General features: G+C 53.0%; 1 protein-coding gene across 1 annotated transcript in view; it reads left to right on the top strand.

The window, feature by feature from the left end:
• Window positions 1-16,353, top strand: part of SAPCD2 (suppressor APC domain containing 2) — a 33,038-nt gene extending 16,685 nt beyond the window's left edge. Inside the window, exons 2-6 of the mRNA XM_030535645.1 lie at window positions 4,596-4,729; window positions 12,823-12,969; window positions 14,131-14,232; window positions 15,332-15,457; window positions 16,116-16,353. Of these exons, the coding sequence (XP_030391505.1) occupies window positions 4,596-4,729; window positions 12,823-12,969; window positions 14,131-14,232; window positions 15,332-15,457; window positions 16,116-16,244 (638 nt within the window). The 3' untranslated portion in view covers window positions 16,245-16,353. The remainder of the gene's footprint in view (window positions 1-4,595; window positions 4,730-12,822; window positions 12,970-14,130; window positions 14,233-15,331; window positions 15,458-16,115) is intronic.
• The last annotated feature ends 861 nt before the right edge of the window (window positions 16,354-17,214 follow it).

The following is a 17,214-nucleotide window of genomic DNA, read 5'->3' as shown; positions in this document are numbered from 1 at the left end:
AACAGGGTTCAAAAAAGAACTAGACAAGTTCATGGCGGACAGGTCCATCAATGGTTATTAGCCGGGATGGGCAGGGATGGTGTCCCTAGCCTCTGTTTGCCAGAAACTGTGAATGGGCGACAGGGGATGAATCACTTGATGATTCTCTGTTCTGTTCGTTCCCTCTGGGGCACCAGGCATTGGCCACTGTCAGAAGACAGGATGCTGGGTTAGAAGGACCTTTGGTCTGACCCAGTGGGGCCGTTCTTATGTGTTTGTGACAGGGCAGGGGATTGAACCCGAGCTGCTGAATCTCAGGCTAGTGCCTGAACTACTGGCCCATCCTTCATCCCTCCCCAGCTCATGACTCACCTGGGATTTGTCCTCGGGGTGCTGAAGCTCCTGTCAGTTGTAGTGGCCCCTTTTGAGTGCTCAGTGTGGGGGAAGGGGAGCACAGGCAGGAAGATGGAAACAGGGCAGTTATAACTTTTATTGCACAAGCCAAACGCTAACCATCAAAGGGTAAAGAAGAAATTTCCCCCTTGGGCAGCTTATGGCATAATTGCCTGGTAGGGGAAAGTGTAAAACTACCATGAGGCATCTGGTGACAAGATATTGGGCTGCTGTTCTCTTGTTCCTGTTTGAACCTAGACTGGACAAGGCCCCTGTAAATGTTCTGCAGAGAGCAGTGCTGCACTGGCAGAGCAGGGGCCTGGATGGCCTAACAGGTTCCTTCCATCTGCTGATGAGTTAATTCCTCTCCCCCAGGGAATGCTGGCTCACATGCAACATCTGGTTGTTAGCATGATTTGTGCTTTATCTTCTGTCTTTCATCGGGCCTAGTTCAGGCGCACAGAGATCAGTTGACTTGCCTGGGGCTACCCACTGAGTCAGAGGGTCAGATGGGATTAAAATCCAGTGTGTTCACTCTCAGCACAGTGTCCAAATCTGCAGTAGACACAAGCCTGTAAAAGCAGCATAAGTCTCTGTATTTGGTCATTGCCTCTGTAATGCTCTTCATCCAGGAGGGCTCCCGTATATGCCTTGGGGCTTAGTTTAATGAAGAAAACCATGATTGCCTTCAGTTGGGGACAGTCCGTCGGCTTGGCAAGGAGGAGATGCCCTGGTGTGCGTGGCAGGTGCATCATGCAGCATTAGAGATGGATGTGTTCCTCTCAGATTGTTTGGCACATTCCCCATCAATTCCTCCTTCAGTATCATAGGGAGCCAAAGGTTTTTCAAAGACTCTCCAGCTGTGCCTTGTCGACTCTGATTAGTGCAGTTGTTGATTCACTAGCCATTCAGCCTCACAAGGGTCACGAGTTTGGTTGTGGCTCTGTCCCTACCTGATGTGTTCACAGTGCGAAAAGTCTCACAGCCCCATTCTGTGTGCTCAGCACGCTCTGCTCGGTGGATTAACGAGCAGCAGCTGGCATTCTGGATCAGGAGTGCATTGCTAAAGCAGCTGCAGGCACTCTGCACAGATCATGCCTCTGCTCTACCCCTTTTGGTCTGGTGCTGTCAGCCCTTCACTGCCATGAGCACTAAACAGCACGTGCCTCACAGAGGAGTCGCTAATCCGCCCCTGCCAGAGAGCTGCAATCTCAGAGTGGAAGCAGTGGTGGGAAAGTCTCACACACTAGGTAAACTCAAGAGTCCATCACTGCATCTGCCTCATTGTTCAGTTGATCATAAATCCTGGACCAGGCTCAACAGGTGACTGTCTGCCACAGCTATGCACTGGCTTGGCCTAGCTTCCTCTCCCTGTGGTGACTGTGGGGCAGCGTTTCAGACAACTCGTGGTGGAGGAGAGTCCAATTCAACAGCTGGAGGCTGGGTTACAAGGCCTCATTTAGTACAGAGCTCATCTCCTGGTTACGGAACCTGGACATTGAGCTCTGACATCTGCGTATGGGAGGAGGAGCTAATCCTTAGGTGATGGCACCTAGGAACTTGCTACCTTCTGCTGGGTGCTCTGGGGAAGAGGATGTGAGGCTGGGCTCTGGCCACTGAGAGAGAGAGCATGGTCCAGATTCTAGGATGGAATTTCTTCTGATCTTCCCCCTAGCCTGCTTCCCCAGTGGGGGATCCTAATATGAGTAGCTTCCCCCTGCTGTTCGTTCCTGTCCTGCTGTTGCCTTCTCTCAGAAGGCCAGGCCAGGAAAGAGCAATCTTGGATTGCAGGTCTGTGTGCCAAGAGGCAGGGCAAGCTGAAGCGATGAAGTGGGCAGGAGGTGCAAAGGTGAGGTCTGATGTAGGTGGCAGGGGAAATTGGGATGGGGGGAAGCAGGTGGGCCCTGGATAGATGGGCACTGGCTTCAGCACCTCACTGCAGGATGCAGGGCACAAGCAAACTCCTTTGTGCTCTTGGGGCTAATCTTGCTCCTTTGGCACTGATCACATGTCTGGGTCGTGTGTGTGTGTGTGTGTGCTGTTAAATCATATGGATGAACTTTGCAGCTGACTCCAGCGCTATGCAAAGTGGCTCCGCTGAGTGGGAAGCCCAATGAAAGCGCTGTCTCCATACATTCAGGAACTGGTCTCTGTGCTGACCCAGTGGCAGATAGGTGGCGGCTGCTGCTGCTCTGGAATATCATGTGAGAGCTTGGTGGTGGCCTGGAGTGCTCTCTGTGCTGGCTGGGGAGGGGATCACGGACCTCAGGAGCCAAGGCAGGGAAGAGGCAAACGTCTGGTGTTGAACAAATGCATAGCAGCCTCGAGCACAGCAGTTGTGTTGGAGCCAGTGACTTTGTGTGGAGAGTAGAAGAGTTGGCAGCACAAGCCAGGAGAGCACTAGGCAGCGGGAGTCATTCAGGGTCTAATTGGCTAGGTGGTGATGAATGCGGTGTTGGGCTGGAAGCAGCCTGCCCCTTACAGGAGATGAGCACCAAAGTCTGTCATGGCCCTCGTGAAATCAAATGGGGGCCCTGCTTTATAAACCCCTTGAGTCCCATGTGTACAGCTGACCCACATGCCCCTGGATTGACCCACCTCTCGGATCAGGTGGAGCCAGTGGCATTCCTTGCTCTAATCTACCCTACACAACTTTTTCTGAAGGCCCCGCCCTGCCCACTCTCCCTAGCGTGTGTTGGTGGATTGGTTGTTTCCAGCTGTTGAGGCCAGTGGGCAAAGCAGCCCAGGTCTTGGGATCGCTTTGGCCACGGTGACCGACCCAGAGGGGTTGCAGGAATCCTGCTGTGAGGCAGGAGCACATGTAAATGTAGCTTTTCGCACTGACCAGAAAGAAATGGAACCTTCCTGTCTCCCTGTGCCTGGTGTGGCTCCACCAAAGGAAAGTCTCAAGCTCTGATCCAGTGCCCAGCAGGTCACTTATGGAATCCAGAGTGGATTCCCCTCCTCTCTGTGCCCCCAAGCAGCACCTTTGCATAACGAACAATGGGCACCCTTCACCAAAGGTGCCAGTATAATTTAATGAGGTGACTCTTGGCTGTCCGCTACAGGGTATGAGCGCAGGAGGCCACGTGACACAATGGGGAAGGGTTGACCTGCTTCAGAGTCACTGGCAGACTAAATATGACAAGGCCCCTAAGAAGGCCAGGGGTCGATATTTGGGCACTCAGGGACGTGAACTCTGATAGTTAGCTACCAAGCTCTGTTTCTTAACGGACTCTTCCAGGAGAACCTTGGTGGGTCTTGTTTGCCCATCCGACTGGCAACGTGGGCTGCTCACTCTGCTGATGCGACAAGGATTGTCCTTTGCTGTGTGGGTTTAGGTTCTGGGAGGGGGTGGTGTCCGGCATCTGATCTCCCCTAAGGTGGTTCCGTACCAGGGTCAAATATGTTTGTTCTTGGTGCCTGGAAGAGCTCGAGGTTGGATTTGCATGAGTGCTGGTGGAAGGGCCAGGCACAGATTGTGAGGTGAGGGCTCATTTCCCCTGCAGTGAGCTGACTGATGTACTCTTCCTTCATTCCCCACTAGGGTGACCAGATAGCAAGTGTGAAAAATTGGGATTGGGGGGGTGAGAAGGGTAATGGGAGCTTTTATAAGACAAAGTCCCAAATATTGGGACTGTTTGTATAAAATCGAAACATCTGGTCACCCTATTCCCCACCCTCTGCAGTGTGGGGCTGACTTCTTAAGTTGCTTAACCTGTTATTGCTGCAATTAATGGGAGCTGTGATTAATTCTCCAGTCAGTCCCACCTCCGCTGCCTAGAGAAAGTAGAGGCGAGAGTGTTACGTCTTCCTCCAGCATTCGCTTTTATTACAAATGTGAGCATTGGCCGCTCGCTGGTGGGCCTGGCCCTCCGCTTTCCCTGACTTGCACCCGTGAGGTCCTGTCCCATGGGAGTAACTGGGATGTAAGCTGTGTATGTGTTGCAGCACATGCGCGGGGGAAAAGGTCATGCGCTCATCTGAGGGCTCTGCAATACCCAGGCATGGCGAGGTGAGTGGCTGCCAGAGCAAGGCGGAAATCCCAACCTGCAGACTCATCTTGATGTTCAGCCATGACTTTAATGGGTTAAAGGGGTGTTTTTTAAATTGTTTATTTTTTTTAAAGCATCTAGAATATAAGGAGAAATCCTCCGATCCTCTCATGTTGGGTGTATGCATGGTGCCTTCTTCAAAATGTGCATCTCCTTCTTCCTTTGCAGGTGCCGATGGGAAGCCCACAGGACAGTCCCATGGTGAGGGCAGTTGCACAGGGGTGGCGGACGCTCGGCGGCATGAGAGAGGTCGCGGTGAGCACCGGAGACACACCATCACCAACGGGGTGGACTATGGCATGGTAGGGGAGCAGCTCTGTCCTGGTTTCCCAGCCACTGTCATTCCTGCCAGGAGTAGCTGCAACCACTAGGAGCTCTGCTGTCCTACGTGCTGTTTGCTGCCTGATGGGTGTACTGGAAGGAGAGATGTTCAGTCTCACTCTTGGTCCACCCTGGTGTTTTGTGGTTACACTTGTCCTACGGGGCAGCATGAACTTGGGTTTTTTGGGGGTATTAGTGAGAGATTCTGATATTTCTTGTATTGCATCACTGCACAGTCTCTTACAAATCACCTTCTATCCTGCAACATATGCAAAAGGAACAGTCAAGGATGCTAGGTAGCCTGTAAACGCCTCATGCTCTAATGTGATAATCAGACAGGTGCGTTTGTACTGCTGTGTCTCTGCAGAGATTAATGTTTTAGTCTTTTTCTTTGCAAACATACCAGAGAAATTAAATGCAAAGACATATGTTGCCTGGTACAGGCTCAGTTGTTCTCTGCTGGTGCAGAGATCTGTCAGGGCCCCTGTCACTTGAGGATCAGGGCCAAACTCTAGGGGCTGGATCATGTAATGCAGGGGTCAGCAACCTTTCAGAAGTGCTGTGCCAAGTCTTCATTTATTCACTCTAAGGTTTCGCGTGCCAGTAATACATTTTAATGTTTTTAGAAGGTCTCTTTCTATAAGTCTGTAATATATAACTAAACTATTGTTGTATGTAAAGTAAATAAGGTTTTTAAAATGTTTAAGAAGCTTCATTTAAAATTAAATTAAAATGCAGAGCCCCCCGGATCAGTGGCCAGGACCTGGGCAGTGTGAGTGCCACTGAAAATCAGCTCGCGTGCCATAGGTTGCCTACCCCTGATGTAATGAATTAAGTCCCCTTTGCACTAAAACCTCTGTGGATGGCTGGTGGAGAATTTCTCCGCTGCAGAAGACTCTCTGCCATCTCCTATCCTAGCCACTGCTGGCATGGTGGGGAAGGGGTGGAGCACAGTGGAGCAGAGATCCATTATGCCTGATCCTCAGCTGGCATAAGATCCTCAAGAGACCTTTTGTCAGTGGTAAGTGAGTTGCTAATATGCACTGAGGCCAGGGAGCCTGTCCCCTCTCTATGGTCCCAGAGCAGGAGAATCGGCCTCTGGAGAGCCATGGTGTGCAATAGAAGTGCCTTGCGTAGAAAAAGAGCAAAGTACTCATGATATTATCAGCTCACCCACGCGGCTCAGGATCCAAAATCCTGCCTATGAGGAGTTTGAATTAGTAACATTAATGGAAGCTCCTGCCTTTCCTGTATCTTGTGTGCAAAGTAATTTGCATTATTTTATCCTAAGCGCGCTGCCCTGCTGCACTGGTTCTTTTCTTTCTCAAATGCCAATATCTATCTCTTCTCCCCTCCTCCTCCCCCGCTCCCAATTTGAACGGAGCTGACAGGGCACGTGGGCTGCCTTTGTGCAGCATTGATTATGTCGGCACAGCGGCTTCCGGCCACATAACACGCTCTGATTCCTGGCCTGATCCTCCCCAGGGGTTAGTGGGAAGCTTTGCGCACACACAAATTAGGAGCTTATTTGCTGAAGCAAGCTGCAGCAGTGCTGAGAATTAATCCCCTTTGCTCACTGTGGGAGCTGGAGCAGGGCCTGGGCTGTGAAGCGCTTGCAGGGGAATAATAGGTGCCTCAGGAAAGTGGTGTTCTACCTCCATTCAGCCAGACTGGATGTTCTGGGTTGCTGCTTTTGAGATGGGGAGGGGCCCTTACTCAGATAAGAGTCAGCTAAGGGGAACTCCTGTACCCCCAGCTCTCTGCAGCGTTCAGCACTGTGGATGGCAATCACTGACTTCAATGTTATGCCTTAACATTTGCTAATAGGCGCAGCTGGAGAAGCGAGGTAGGCTGGGCTTGTGGGTCAGGAGCTGGCCTGGGACTTGGCAGATCGGGTTCGATTCCTGTCTGTAGGATCGCGGGTGAGTCCCTTCCCTGGTCTGGGCTCACTTTCCCCATCTGGAGCATGGTGGTGATGGCACTGACTGACTGCTCAGGGGTGTTCTGTCTGGGTGGGGTACTTCTCTGGCCACCAGTGCCGTGGTCTGAGCTCCTCGCAGGCTTTACTCTCTTGATCCTGGGAGGCAGGGCAGGGCTATTATACCCATTTGACAGGTGGGGAACTGAGCCAGACAAACTAAGTGGCTTACCCAGCATGATGCAGGATGCTTGTGGTAGAGCAGGAATTGAATGCAGATCTCTCATGGCCCAGACTAGTGCTTGAACCCCTGGACCAGCCTTCCTCTCCTCTCTCTCGAGGCTGTAAAGTGCTTTGGGAGCCTTGGGCAGAGGGTGGTTATTCCTGATCAGCCTAAAAACAAATCAGTCCCGTCTCGGAATACTGATTCCTTGGGCTACCAGAGCCCCCTCTGACTTCCAAGCACCATGCTGCAGCCCGCTTGTGCCCTAGCAGTGGGCAAGTGGAGTGTGGTTGACCCCTCTTGCCTGTGTGCGCTGGGAGTGATTGTGTAGTGGCCCCAGGACAGCGTGTATCCAGCTGGCTTGTCTTTCACTGAGCCCATTGATTGGCCTATTTCCCCTGTGGCTTCTCTGCAGCTGGAGCGAGGCTTTTTACGAGAGGTTAAGCTCGTTCATTCGTGAGCATCCCGGGCTGAAGTGCTCCCCCCCGTCCAGGCCATCCCCACTCGAGTGAAAGGAACCCCCTGCTTCTTCCTCCCATCCTGGAAGCTCCCTCCACCAGCATCTGTCACCGACCCTCCTCCCTTGCCAGCGGACTAGATGCCTTCCGTCCGCTCGCTGAGCAGAGATGCCATTGTCCCACCCGCGAGTGGGATGTTGTCCTTTCCTCCAGTCACCATGGTAACTGGCCGGGCAGGGCCCAGGGCAGGGCATTCGGTGCCAGGCTGCGGACACAGCTGGATGGGCGTCCTCACGACATACAGCACCCTCTTCATTCCTCTGAGCAGCAGCCTGTGCAGCTCGAAGGCTCTGCAGTTCTTCCTGTGGGTACGTCCTGGGCAGTCTGTCACCTGAAAGGGGAAGGGAAGAGATCAGCTTTGGCGGGCTCAGGTTGTGACTAGCATGGCTTGCAAGGGATTGCTGTGGCTGCGGGCGCCTGGCAGGCTGCATGAAGCATTGGGAAGGCTGATAGACCTCCAGTCTGTCCCTCTTTTAAAGAAGTGAAATGCATGCGAGTGGCCTCTAAGATTATGAGCTGAGTCCCTCTTATTCTGTGAGCTGGCTATACACCCGCTATGAGGTGTGAGCAGTGCTCAGCGGTGTCTCAGCTTGCTTTCTCCCCTCAGTAACAGTGAAATCCCTGGATACTGGCAGTCGTCTCCTGCTCTGCTGTGCCTGGTTCACAGGCCTGACAGGTCAACGTTTGAATTGCAAACTCATCTTGTGTTTGAAAAAGCTAAGCCCAGAGAAGGGTGTGGGCTCTGGGTTGTGTTGCTGGCGGGGTGCAGCCTGGAGAAGAGGGGATTTTGTGTGTTTAGATTCATCATGATGTGACCATTTTGAAAAGGATTTTTCTGTAATGGCTTTTTAATAATTCTTGCTGTTGCTCCTTAGATGTGGACTCAATCATTTCCTGCAGTGGTTTTAAACATGCAGTTGCTTGTGTCTCTTGTTTGTATTAGGGCTGCTATATACAGCTATAGAAGCTTTTTTCCAAGCATCTCAAAGTGATTTTTGTTTATTTGTGTTAGGGGAGCACTTGTAGGCCCTCGCTTGTCTCAGGACCGCATTGTGTTAGGTATCAGTCTAAATAGATAATAACAATAGTACTTTTCATCAGTGAATCTCAAATATCTTTCGACAGGGAGAGAAGTATCATTCTCCCCATTTTACAGATGAGGAAGCAGGCACAGGGAGGTGACGTTTCTCCCTGGGTCACAAATCAGGTCCCAGGTTAGCACCTAGGTGTCTAGCCCACACTGCTGAAGCCTTGCATTGTCTCCAGTTAGTAGGTGCTCTAGAAATGAAAGCACCAAAACTTGATTTGACAGGGAGATGTATAGCTCTGAGCTTTAGTCATAGAATCATAGGTCTCTTCCAACCCTAATCTTCTCAGGAATCTAGTCTAACCCCCTTCTCAAAGCAGAACCAACCCCACCTAAATCATCCCAGCCAGGGCTTTGCCAAGCTGGGCCTTAAAATCCTCTAAGGAAGGAGATTCCATCTCCTCCCTAGGTAACCCATTCCGGTGCTTCACCACCCTCCTAGTGAAATAGTGTTTCCTAATATCCAACCTAAACCTCCCACATTGCAGCTTGAGACCATTGCTCCTTGTTCTGCCATCAGGTACCACTGAGAACAGCCTATATCCATCCTCTTTGGAACCCCCTTTCAGGTAGTTGAAGGCTGGTATCAAATCCCTCCTCACTCTGCTTTTCTTTTCTGCAGACTAAACAAGCTCAGTTCCCTCAGCCTCTCCTCGTAAGTCATGTTCCCCAGCCCCCTGATCATTTTAGTTGCCCTCCGCTGGACTCTTTCCAATTTGTCCACATCCCTTCTATAATGGGGGAGGGGGGCCCAAAAACTGGACTCAATGCGCCAGGTGTGGCCTCACTAGTGTCAAATAGAGGGGAATAATCACTTCCCTCGATCTGCTGGCAATGCTTCTCCTATTAATGCAGCCCAGTATGCCGTTAGCCATCTTCTTAAGGTCTACCGGTGTCCTGATGGTATAGTTTGACTTCTGGATGTGATGGGGCAGCTCAAGCCAGGCCAATGGGACTCTGCATGGGGGAGGGCAAATTCCACGCCTACCTGAGACTTGCAGTTTGGGGGGCAACACCCCTCCTGCCCTCCCAAACTATGCCCATGCCTGAGGGGGCAGGCTTTGTATCCAGGCCCCTTTCTCTGGGCTCAGGGGAGCACCCATCTCCTCCAGCTGCTGGGAAACAAATGCCCCATACGCAGCTGCCATGACGAGTGGATTCCAGGGAAGGCTTCGTGCTGGGGCTCCTCCAGGGGACAGCGGGGACTCGGGTCAGACTGGGGTGTTGTCGCTCTGGTCCCTGCAGCTGGCTGCTTGTGGGCTGGGCTGCAGCCCCTCGGGAATGTAGCACTAGGGTGGCTGAAAACCTTCCGGTCTGTCCCTCTTTTAAAGAAGGGGTAAAATTCACGTGAGTCACCTCTAGGATTGGGGGGGGCAGTTCCCCTCCTAATCTTAGTGCAGCAGCCTTGGGGTGGGGGAATACCCCAACTTTGTCTGAAGAGCCATCTTCTCTGCCTGGTGGCAGCTACCGCCCTGCTGGCATCTGTGTTGGCTGGAGAGAGAGAGAGAGGAACCACACCCCCATGATGTCCTATGTCTGCTATGCAGACAAACCTGGGGGCAGAAACGCTTGCTGTCCATGGGAACGGCGCCTGCTTGGTTTCTGGGCCATTGGCTCTCGCTGGGTCCCTGATTCTTTCTCACATTCTGGTCCCATTTTGCTTGGTTCAGGGTTTGGAGCATTTCCTAGGTTTCTAGTATGTGTGTTTAACTCTGCCGTTCTTGGCTTGGTTCAGGGTTTGGGGTTGAGCCCCGTCTGGGGGGAATGAAAGTGTGGCCCTGAGCAGCCCTTCAAGTGACTCTGGGGATTCCCCCCCCGCCCCAACCCTCTTCACCACAACTAAGAGCTGGTGACCTAAGGCCAGCCCGTGTGCAGAGCCAGGCTGCTTTAACTGTCCTGGCCCCACTCTCTAGTATTGTCCCATTGGAAATTCACTCCAGCTGTTTTACTGCCAGGAGTTTTCATTGCATGCCTGACCAGAGGGATCCCCAGCGCACCATGTGGCTGAGTGCTACCCTGGGAAAGCAATGGCTGGTGCTGCCGTTCTGCTCATCACCCTCTCAAAAGGTGGGATGCTTATTGTGGAGTCATATAGTTAGTCCATGTGCTGAGCCAATGGCACATTGCACCACCCGGCTTCTGACAGCAGATAATTAATAGCCCTCGTTAAGCCCAAACATCAAGTAAAACAATGTGCAATGCTTTCTGCTCTGTTCTGAGAAGATTGCTTGGTTGGGGCAGGGTTAAGGTTATGACAGTTATCAGTATGTGAGTCAGTGCCTGATTGGACAGAGGAGAACTTAACCCTGCATCTCCTAGGTTTCTAGTATGTGTGTTTCACTCTGCTGTTCTTTGCCAATAATAAACGTTCCACACAGTGTGAGCTAGCACCTTAAACTTCTGTAAGGTGGCTGCTTTAGGCACCAAAGCTTGAAGATGTTGGGTTAAATGACCAGGGGTTTTCAAAGGAGCCTGTGGAATTTGGCACCTAACTCCCTTAAACACCTCTGAACACTGCAGTGTGGAGCTCTGGAGTATCTGAGATCCGGCATCATGGACTGGAGGCTAAACTGCAGGTTCCTGCAGAGTGATCAGGGAAATGCTTAAGCTCAGAGGAGAAAATATCCTGCCATGGCTGCATGGGCAATTGAGATGAGATCTCAATGCAAAGGTTTCCTATTGACCTAACCCATCAAGCCACTATTTATAACAGAGCAACAGGACTGATCTAATGTGGGACAGGGTGGGAGCTGCAGCCTGGGGGGAAGAAGGAAAGAAGGGCGTTCGGAGGGGAGACTCTACCATGACCTGCACTTGGTTCAAGCTAGCTGAGAAACCTGCTTCCCGTGGAGCAAGAACCTTCTGAGTAGTAACGATCTGCTCTCTGGTTGTCTGTCTTCCTCTGGATTTGCAGCAGCGGCATGATGGATCGGAATGGGGTGTCATGGTCTCCACCTCCCATTAGGAAAAACTCAAAGGACCTTGAAACATAATACATGAAAGATAATACTGCCATGAGTGCAGGGAACTGGACTAGGTGACCTCTCGAGATCCCTTCCCGTCCTACAATTCTGTAAGCTGGGTAAAGGGGCGTTTTGTGTGTCTGACCAGACAAACATGTCCATGCAATTCTGATCTAGCTAGTCTCTTGGATGCCAGTATGGTGCAGCGGTAAAGGGACACCTAGACTTGCTGAGAAAGGAGGCTCCCATGAGTGAGCCTCACCCCAGAGCATCTGATTGGAGCCAAGCTTCATATTCCACTGTAAAAAAGCCCCATGCTCCAGTTAGGCTACGGGTCTCTATGCCTGTTCTAGTTCCACATCCTCTTGAAGGCTGGTTATAGCTGAATGTGCAGGTTGACGGGATGCCAGGGTCCATGAGCAGGGGGGAGGGGACAGAGAAAAGCTTTCCATCCCTTCGCTCATCAGCTGATGTCAGGATGCCCAAATCTGGCAGCTCTCTCCCTAAAGGAAACCAAACTCTCTGCTCCTGCTTCTCTAAAGCTGCCACAAGGGGATGAGCCACATTTCACCTGTGCCATGGTTAGAGGTTGAGCGTCTCCTCTGTGCTTGATGTGGTCATGAACTGGTCCCAAAGCAAAGTGACTTGGGCTTTGGATTAGGTCATTCTTGACTGGCTCCAGAACCGAGACTGGCAGGACTGTTTCTCTGAACACGTCGCCTCGGTTCGCTCCAGGGATGGATGGTGGTGTTATGGACCAGGATGTAGGTGGTCAGGTCTAAAGGCAGAGCAGGCGTACAGGTTGGGGAATGAAGCCAAGGCTCAGGGGCCATGCCAGAGTCCGAACCAAGAATCGAAGCTGAGGTCAGATGCAGGAGTCAAAGTTGAAAGGCAGAGGCCGGGGTCAGAGCCAGGCCTGGAGGTGAGGTATAAGGCAGGAGGAGAGGCAAGGCACAAGCACGGTGGGAACAGGAGTGAAGACAGCAGAAAGGCAGGAACAGGGTTGGGTGCAGCAGTCAGGCACAAGCAGGGTCCAATGCAGCCACAACAGGAATCCACCTTGTTGCTTAGACAAATTTCCTGTTCCTCCTCTTGGCTTAAATAGTGTAGTTGGACCAATTAGTGGAGCCAGGTGATCCTCCAATCAGAGCTCCTGTGGGTGGTGACCTGGCTGGGGCTATCGCCCTAGCAGCTTCTCAGTCCAGGGGGGTTCAGTAGCCATTGGGTAGAGGCCAGGATGCGGCAGCTTTCTGGGGACTCCCAGCCCTGGATTCAGGACCCGTTCTCAGGAGGGCAGGAGTTGTGATTGATGTCCCATAGGTTTGGATGGAGGAGATATTAAAGTTCCTGGGTTTTGTCTTGCAGCTGAAGCAAATGAAGGAGCTGGAGCAGGAGAAGGACTTCCTGCTCCAGGGGCTGGAAACGGTGGAGCACGCCCGGGAATGGTACCACCAGCAGATCCAGACAGTGCAGGAGCGCCAGAAACACCTTGGGAAAAACAAAACCACAAACGTAAGTGTGGGGCTCTCCAGGGACCGTCTCACCTTTTGAGTGCCCTGCCTAGGGGGACTGGATAAAGGACTGGTTAAAACCAGAGACGGGAAAGACCTCAAGTTCTAATATCAGTTCCCCTTAACGATCTAATGGAGACACGGGGTGAGATGTGCAGAAGCACTCAGCACTGTCACTCTGCTCCCACTGCAGTCAGCGGAGGTGAGCTGTGAAGGGGATGGGGGGAGTGGGTACATGTGGAACTTACATGTGTGGAGGGGTCAGGGCAGCTGGGATCACTTAACCTGTGAAGGGGAAGAGACATATGACAGGTCACCTCTCTTCCCCCTCTTGTCCCACAAATGAGCCGAGAAGCTGCCTGGCCTGTTCTAGAGAACCCTGCTTTGTCCAGCGTGGAGCTACCCTGTGGGACTTAATCGCAGGCTCAACTCACCCCTTGTGCCAGCAGGAGTCACTCTTCTGGCCTCATTGGCATCACTCCTGCTTCCACCCTGGCAAAACAGCACCCAAATAGGCAGTGAGATGCTCAGTGGATTGTTTTCTTTTTGGAGAAGGTTCCGAAGCTCTTAGGCCCAGATCTGCAAAGGGAGTTTGGCCTGTAACTTCATTCATTTCCGTGGGAGTTAGGAGCCTAAATACCTCTGAGGATCTGGGCCTTAATGATGGTTAATCATCCCAGTAGCTCTGCAGATGGGAGATAATGAAGGGGATCAACTCTGTGGCTTCCAGGAAGGATTCCTCACTCCCCTGTGCGTACACATACCTATGCCTCCTTGCCCAGCTGGCTAGGTCATGTGCTTATCCTGTCACCCTCCTCTGACGCATGCGGAATTGGTCCAACGTTTCAGAGCAGGAGAGAGATGAGGCTGGGCCAGGATGGTTTTGTAAATAGAGATGAGAGCCCCAGCAGCCTCTTTGGCATGCACCCTCCTGGGCTCTCTGGAGAAATGCACGTCCCCCCCTAGTCTAAAGTCTGCATTGGCTGGAATATTCCCTTCCACCCGCCCAGTCTGCCAGCCAGGCTGGGTCCTGAAAGAGAAGTCCGTGGAGTTACGATGAAGGCCAGCAAGCTCTTGGGTTGTCTCTGCTTGTACATCGCAGCAGCATGAAGTACTGGAGAACTGGCTCCTCGTTCCACCTTCCCACCCTTGCTTCTTCCAGGACTTCTTCCCGGAGGGGAGCCAAAGCCACCTGGGTCGCCTTCTACCCAAATTGCAGGAAGTGAACCGCTGCCTCGGAGAGCTCCTGTCCACCTCGGGGAAGGTGAGAGCACTGTCCTGGTAGCACCAGTGCCCCTGCTTCCAGGGCTGGCCGTTTGTATTGCTCTCTATTAGGTCAATGGGAGCAGTGTATAAAGAGGGACACCAGACCAGAAACAGAATTATTATGGCCCCGTAGGAATGCCTGGTCCCTCAGCTGAGAGACAGGAGCAGGTGCCTGGAGACTCTTGGCTCTAACCTAACAAGGGTTTAGAGCCCACCTGGTCACGGGACGCCTGTAGGTGGTCACGGGGTGAAGCACTTCTGCATATTCTAATTATCTATGTACCAGCTAACCCCTTTCTGAATCCTGCAGAACTATAACCCTGCCTCCTTCAGACCTCCAGCTCCTTCTGCTGGGTCTGGCTGCTGTTGGAGAAAGGCCACTGGGCTAGATGGACCCCTGGCCTGATACAGTCGGGTAATTCCACTGGTCCCAGGGAATGAACAGTGACTCTCCGGCATGTTCTAGCCCGTGGCAGGGCTCTAGAGACTTTAAAACAGTCTCCATGCTGGGAAAGGACAGACCCAGGTTGCAAAGGGACCCAGTGAGATCAGTGCTGTGGGGGGCAGGGGGCTGTAGACGCCTTAGCCCTGTGCCCCTGGGAGAAAGGGTGAGGATGTAACCCAGCCGCTGCACCTGTCACGTCATGGCCAGTTTCTTTTCCTCTCCTCCCTCTTTGCTGCCAAACGTGACTCCACTGCTCTCAGGCGAGTAGCCCCCTGGTTCTGGGGTGGGGGCGAGGAGGGGGAAGGCTGCACAGCTTGACGAAACCCTGGTGCAGATGATTGGTGCTGGAGGATGAGCTCCCTGGCTGCCTCTGCTGGTGAACTGAGTCCATTGGCAGCTGCTTCCCCCCAACTCGCCGTGGGTTAAGCAGTGAGCTCGCAGTGCCTTCTGCAGGCTGAGCATGTGTATTGACATGCCAGGCCGACATGCACCTAGTGGAGACAGGTCAGGGAGGCATCAGCCGCCAGGAGGCAGGTGTGAGGAGGGCTGTGATGGGTGATCTACATGGAGAGCCCAGCGCTGGCCTGAGGCTGGGGAAGCAGAAAGCTAGTGAGGACAGGCTGCAGAAAGATTAACTGCCTCTTCTTCCCAGCCTCTGAAATCCTCCTCGTCGGCGCTAACCAGACAGGTCCCTGCTGCCCCCTCGCCGCCTCCTGCCCTGGCAGGGCCCCAGCAAGCCATCAGTATGCTGAAGGAGCAAAACCGGCTTCTCACCAAGGTGAGGGGGTGGGGGAGCCCCCCCCACCGGGAGAGGGTCAGGAGCTTGGAACTGGGGCAAAGGAAGGGCAGGGGAGCCGGGAGCCAGCCCCTGTGGCAGGTGGAGCCAGAGGGAGGGGATCTTGGGGGAGGAGGTTAGCAGGGGGAGAGAGGATGGCTGTGGGAGTGGGACGCAGGCCTAACAGAAGTGCAGAGATGAGAGGGGAACCCTGCACAGCAAACATACTCAGAGCCCCCCAATTAAATGAGGCTGCTGAGGGGCGTCCTCTTCTGGTTCTGCCATCTCACCACAAGGGGCCTCGACGGCTCAGGGAATTGAGCACTTCAGCTGGACGCCACTGGAATCCATCTCACTGAGGACGGTGGAGGGGGAACGTCGGGTGCCAGCTGACTGCTCTGGCCTCTGGGAAATGGGGCGGGAGGGAGGGGGCAGGTGTACCCATCATGTGATCTGCCTTGTAGACAGGCTAAGTGGAGACTGATGACGAGGGGCTGCAGTCAGAGCTTTGGAGTTTGCTCTGGCCAAATGAAACTACCTGGAGTTGAGGAGATCCAGCCGGTCGTCTGGGATGTCTGGGGAGGGGCAGGACCCTGGGAAGGGCTTGCTGCCCACAGGGAATGTTCCCCACTCACCAGGGCTCTGCCTTCGTCCTATGCAGGAAGTGACTGAGAAGAGCGAGCGGATCACCCAGCTGGAGCAGGAGAAATCTGCCCTGATCAAGCAGCTGTTTGAGGCACGGGCCCGAAATAACCATGAGACAAGCCAGATGGACTCCACCTTCATCTAGCCCCCCAGCTGACCTCCCACACCCCAGGCCAGGGCTCCGGGGAGGGACTGGGCAGGGACACCACTGCAAAAACAGCCCCAGCCAGCCTAGTTCAGACACCAGCTCTGAGCCTCCATGGGGCCTAGGCTTATTGTGGGTTTCTATGGGGCTGTGACTTCTGCCTAGGTCTCATTGGGTCCCTTGCTCCTTGGAGATGCTGCGCCTCATTTGCGATAGGTCCAGAGGTGCTAGCAAAGCACCTGAACTGATCCCTGTCTCATACCAGAGCCTGTCCCAGGTCTCTCTTGCAGAGCTCTGGCATCTCCACACATCTGTGCACTGTGTTGTGACTGGACAGCATCTCTGTCTTGGATATGCTGCTGCCCTTCTGCCTTGGAAACCGAGTGGGGCACTGTGCAAGTCTTCCTGATTCATTTCGCTCGTGGCTGGGGGAGCACCGTACTCCAAGGTTTTCTCCTCCCTCCAAGTGCCGTCGCTGCAGCTGTACAGTATTCAGCCCCTTGCGTGACACGGCTGAATGCGGGCTGCTTTCTGAAGAGGACTCTGTATTGCTGTTTAACACTCCTGTTGGTATCTAAGGGGCACAGGGACCACTCAGAGACTAGTCCTTCATGTGCCTAACCCCTCACTCCAGCATTGGGCTAGAGTCAATGTCCATGATGGTACTGTCCCAAGCTTCAACCACTCATGACACCAAGACCCTATTTGCAGGAGCTGTACAGATCCTCATAGCACGATAGCCCCCCTCTCTCGTGTTCGAAGTAGCGATGAAATAGTCAATGTTTACACTTAACCCCAAAACTTAATTATGTCAGTTAACACCCCAGTCAGCTGTGTGGGACAGTTCCTGGCTCTGAGGCACTGTTCCAGGCTGCCTGCAGACTCAGGCACACATCCCTGCATCAGTTACACTCACTTAATATAGAAAAGATTTTCCTTGTGACCCCACCAGGGGTAACAAATTTTGGTT

The sequence above is a fragment of the Gopherus evgoodei genome, chromosome 16, assembly GCF_007399415.2.
Source record: "Gopherus evgoodei ecotype Sinaloan lineage chromosome 16, rGopEvg1_v1.p, whole genome shotgun sequence".
NCBI lineage: Eukaryota > Metazoa > Chordata > Testudines > Testudinidae > Gopherus > Gopherus evgoodei.
Note: the sequence above shows the minus strand (reverse complement) of the source record. Positions and strands in the feature narration are given on the sequence as shown.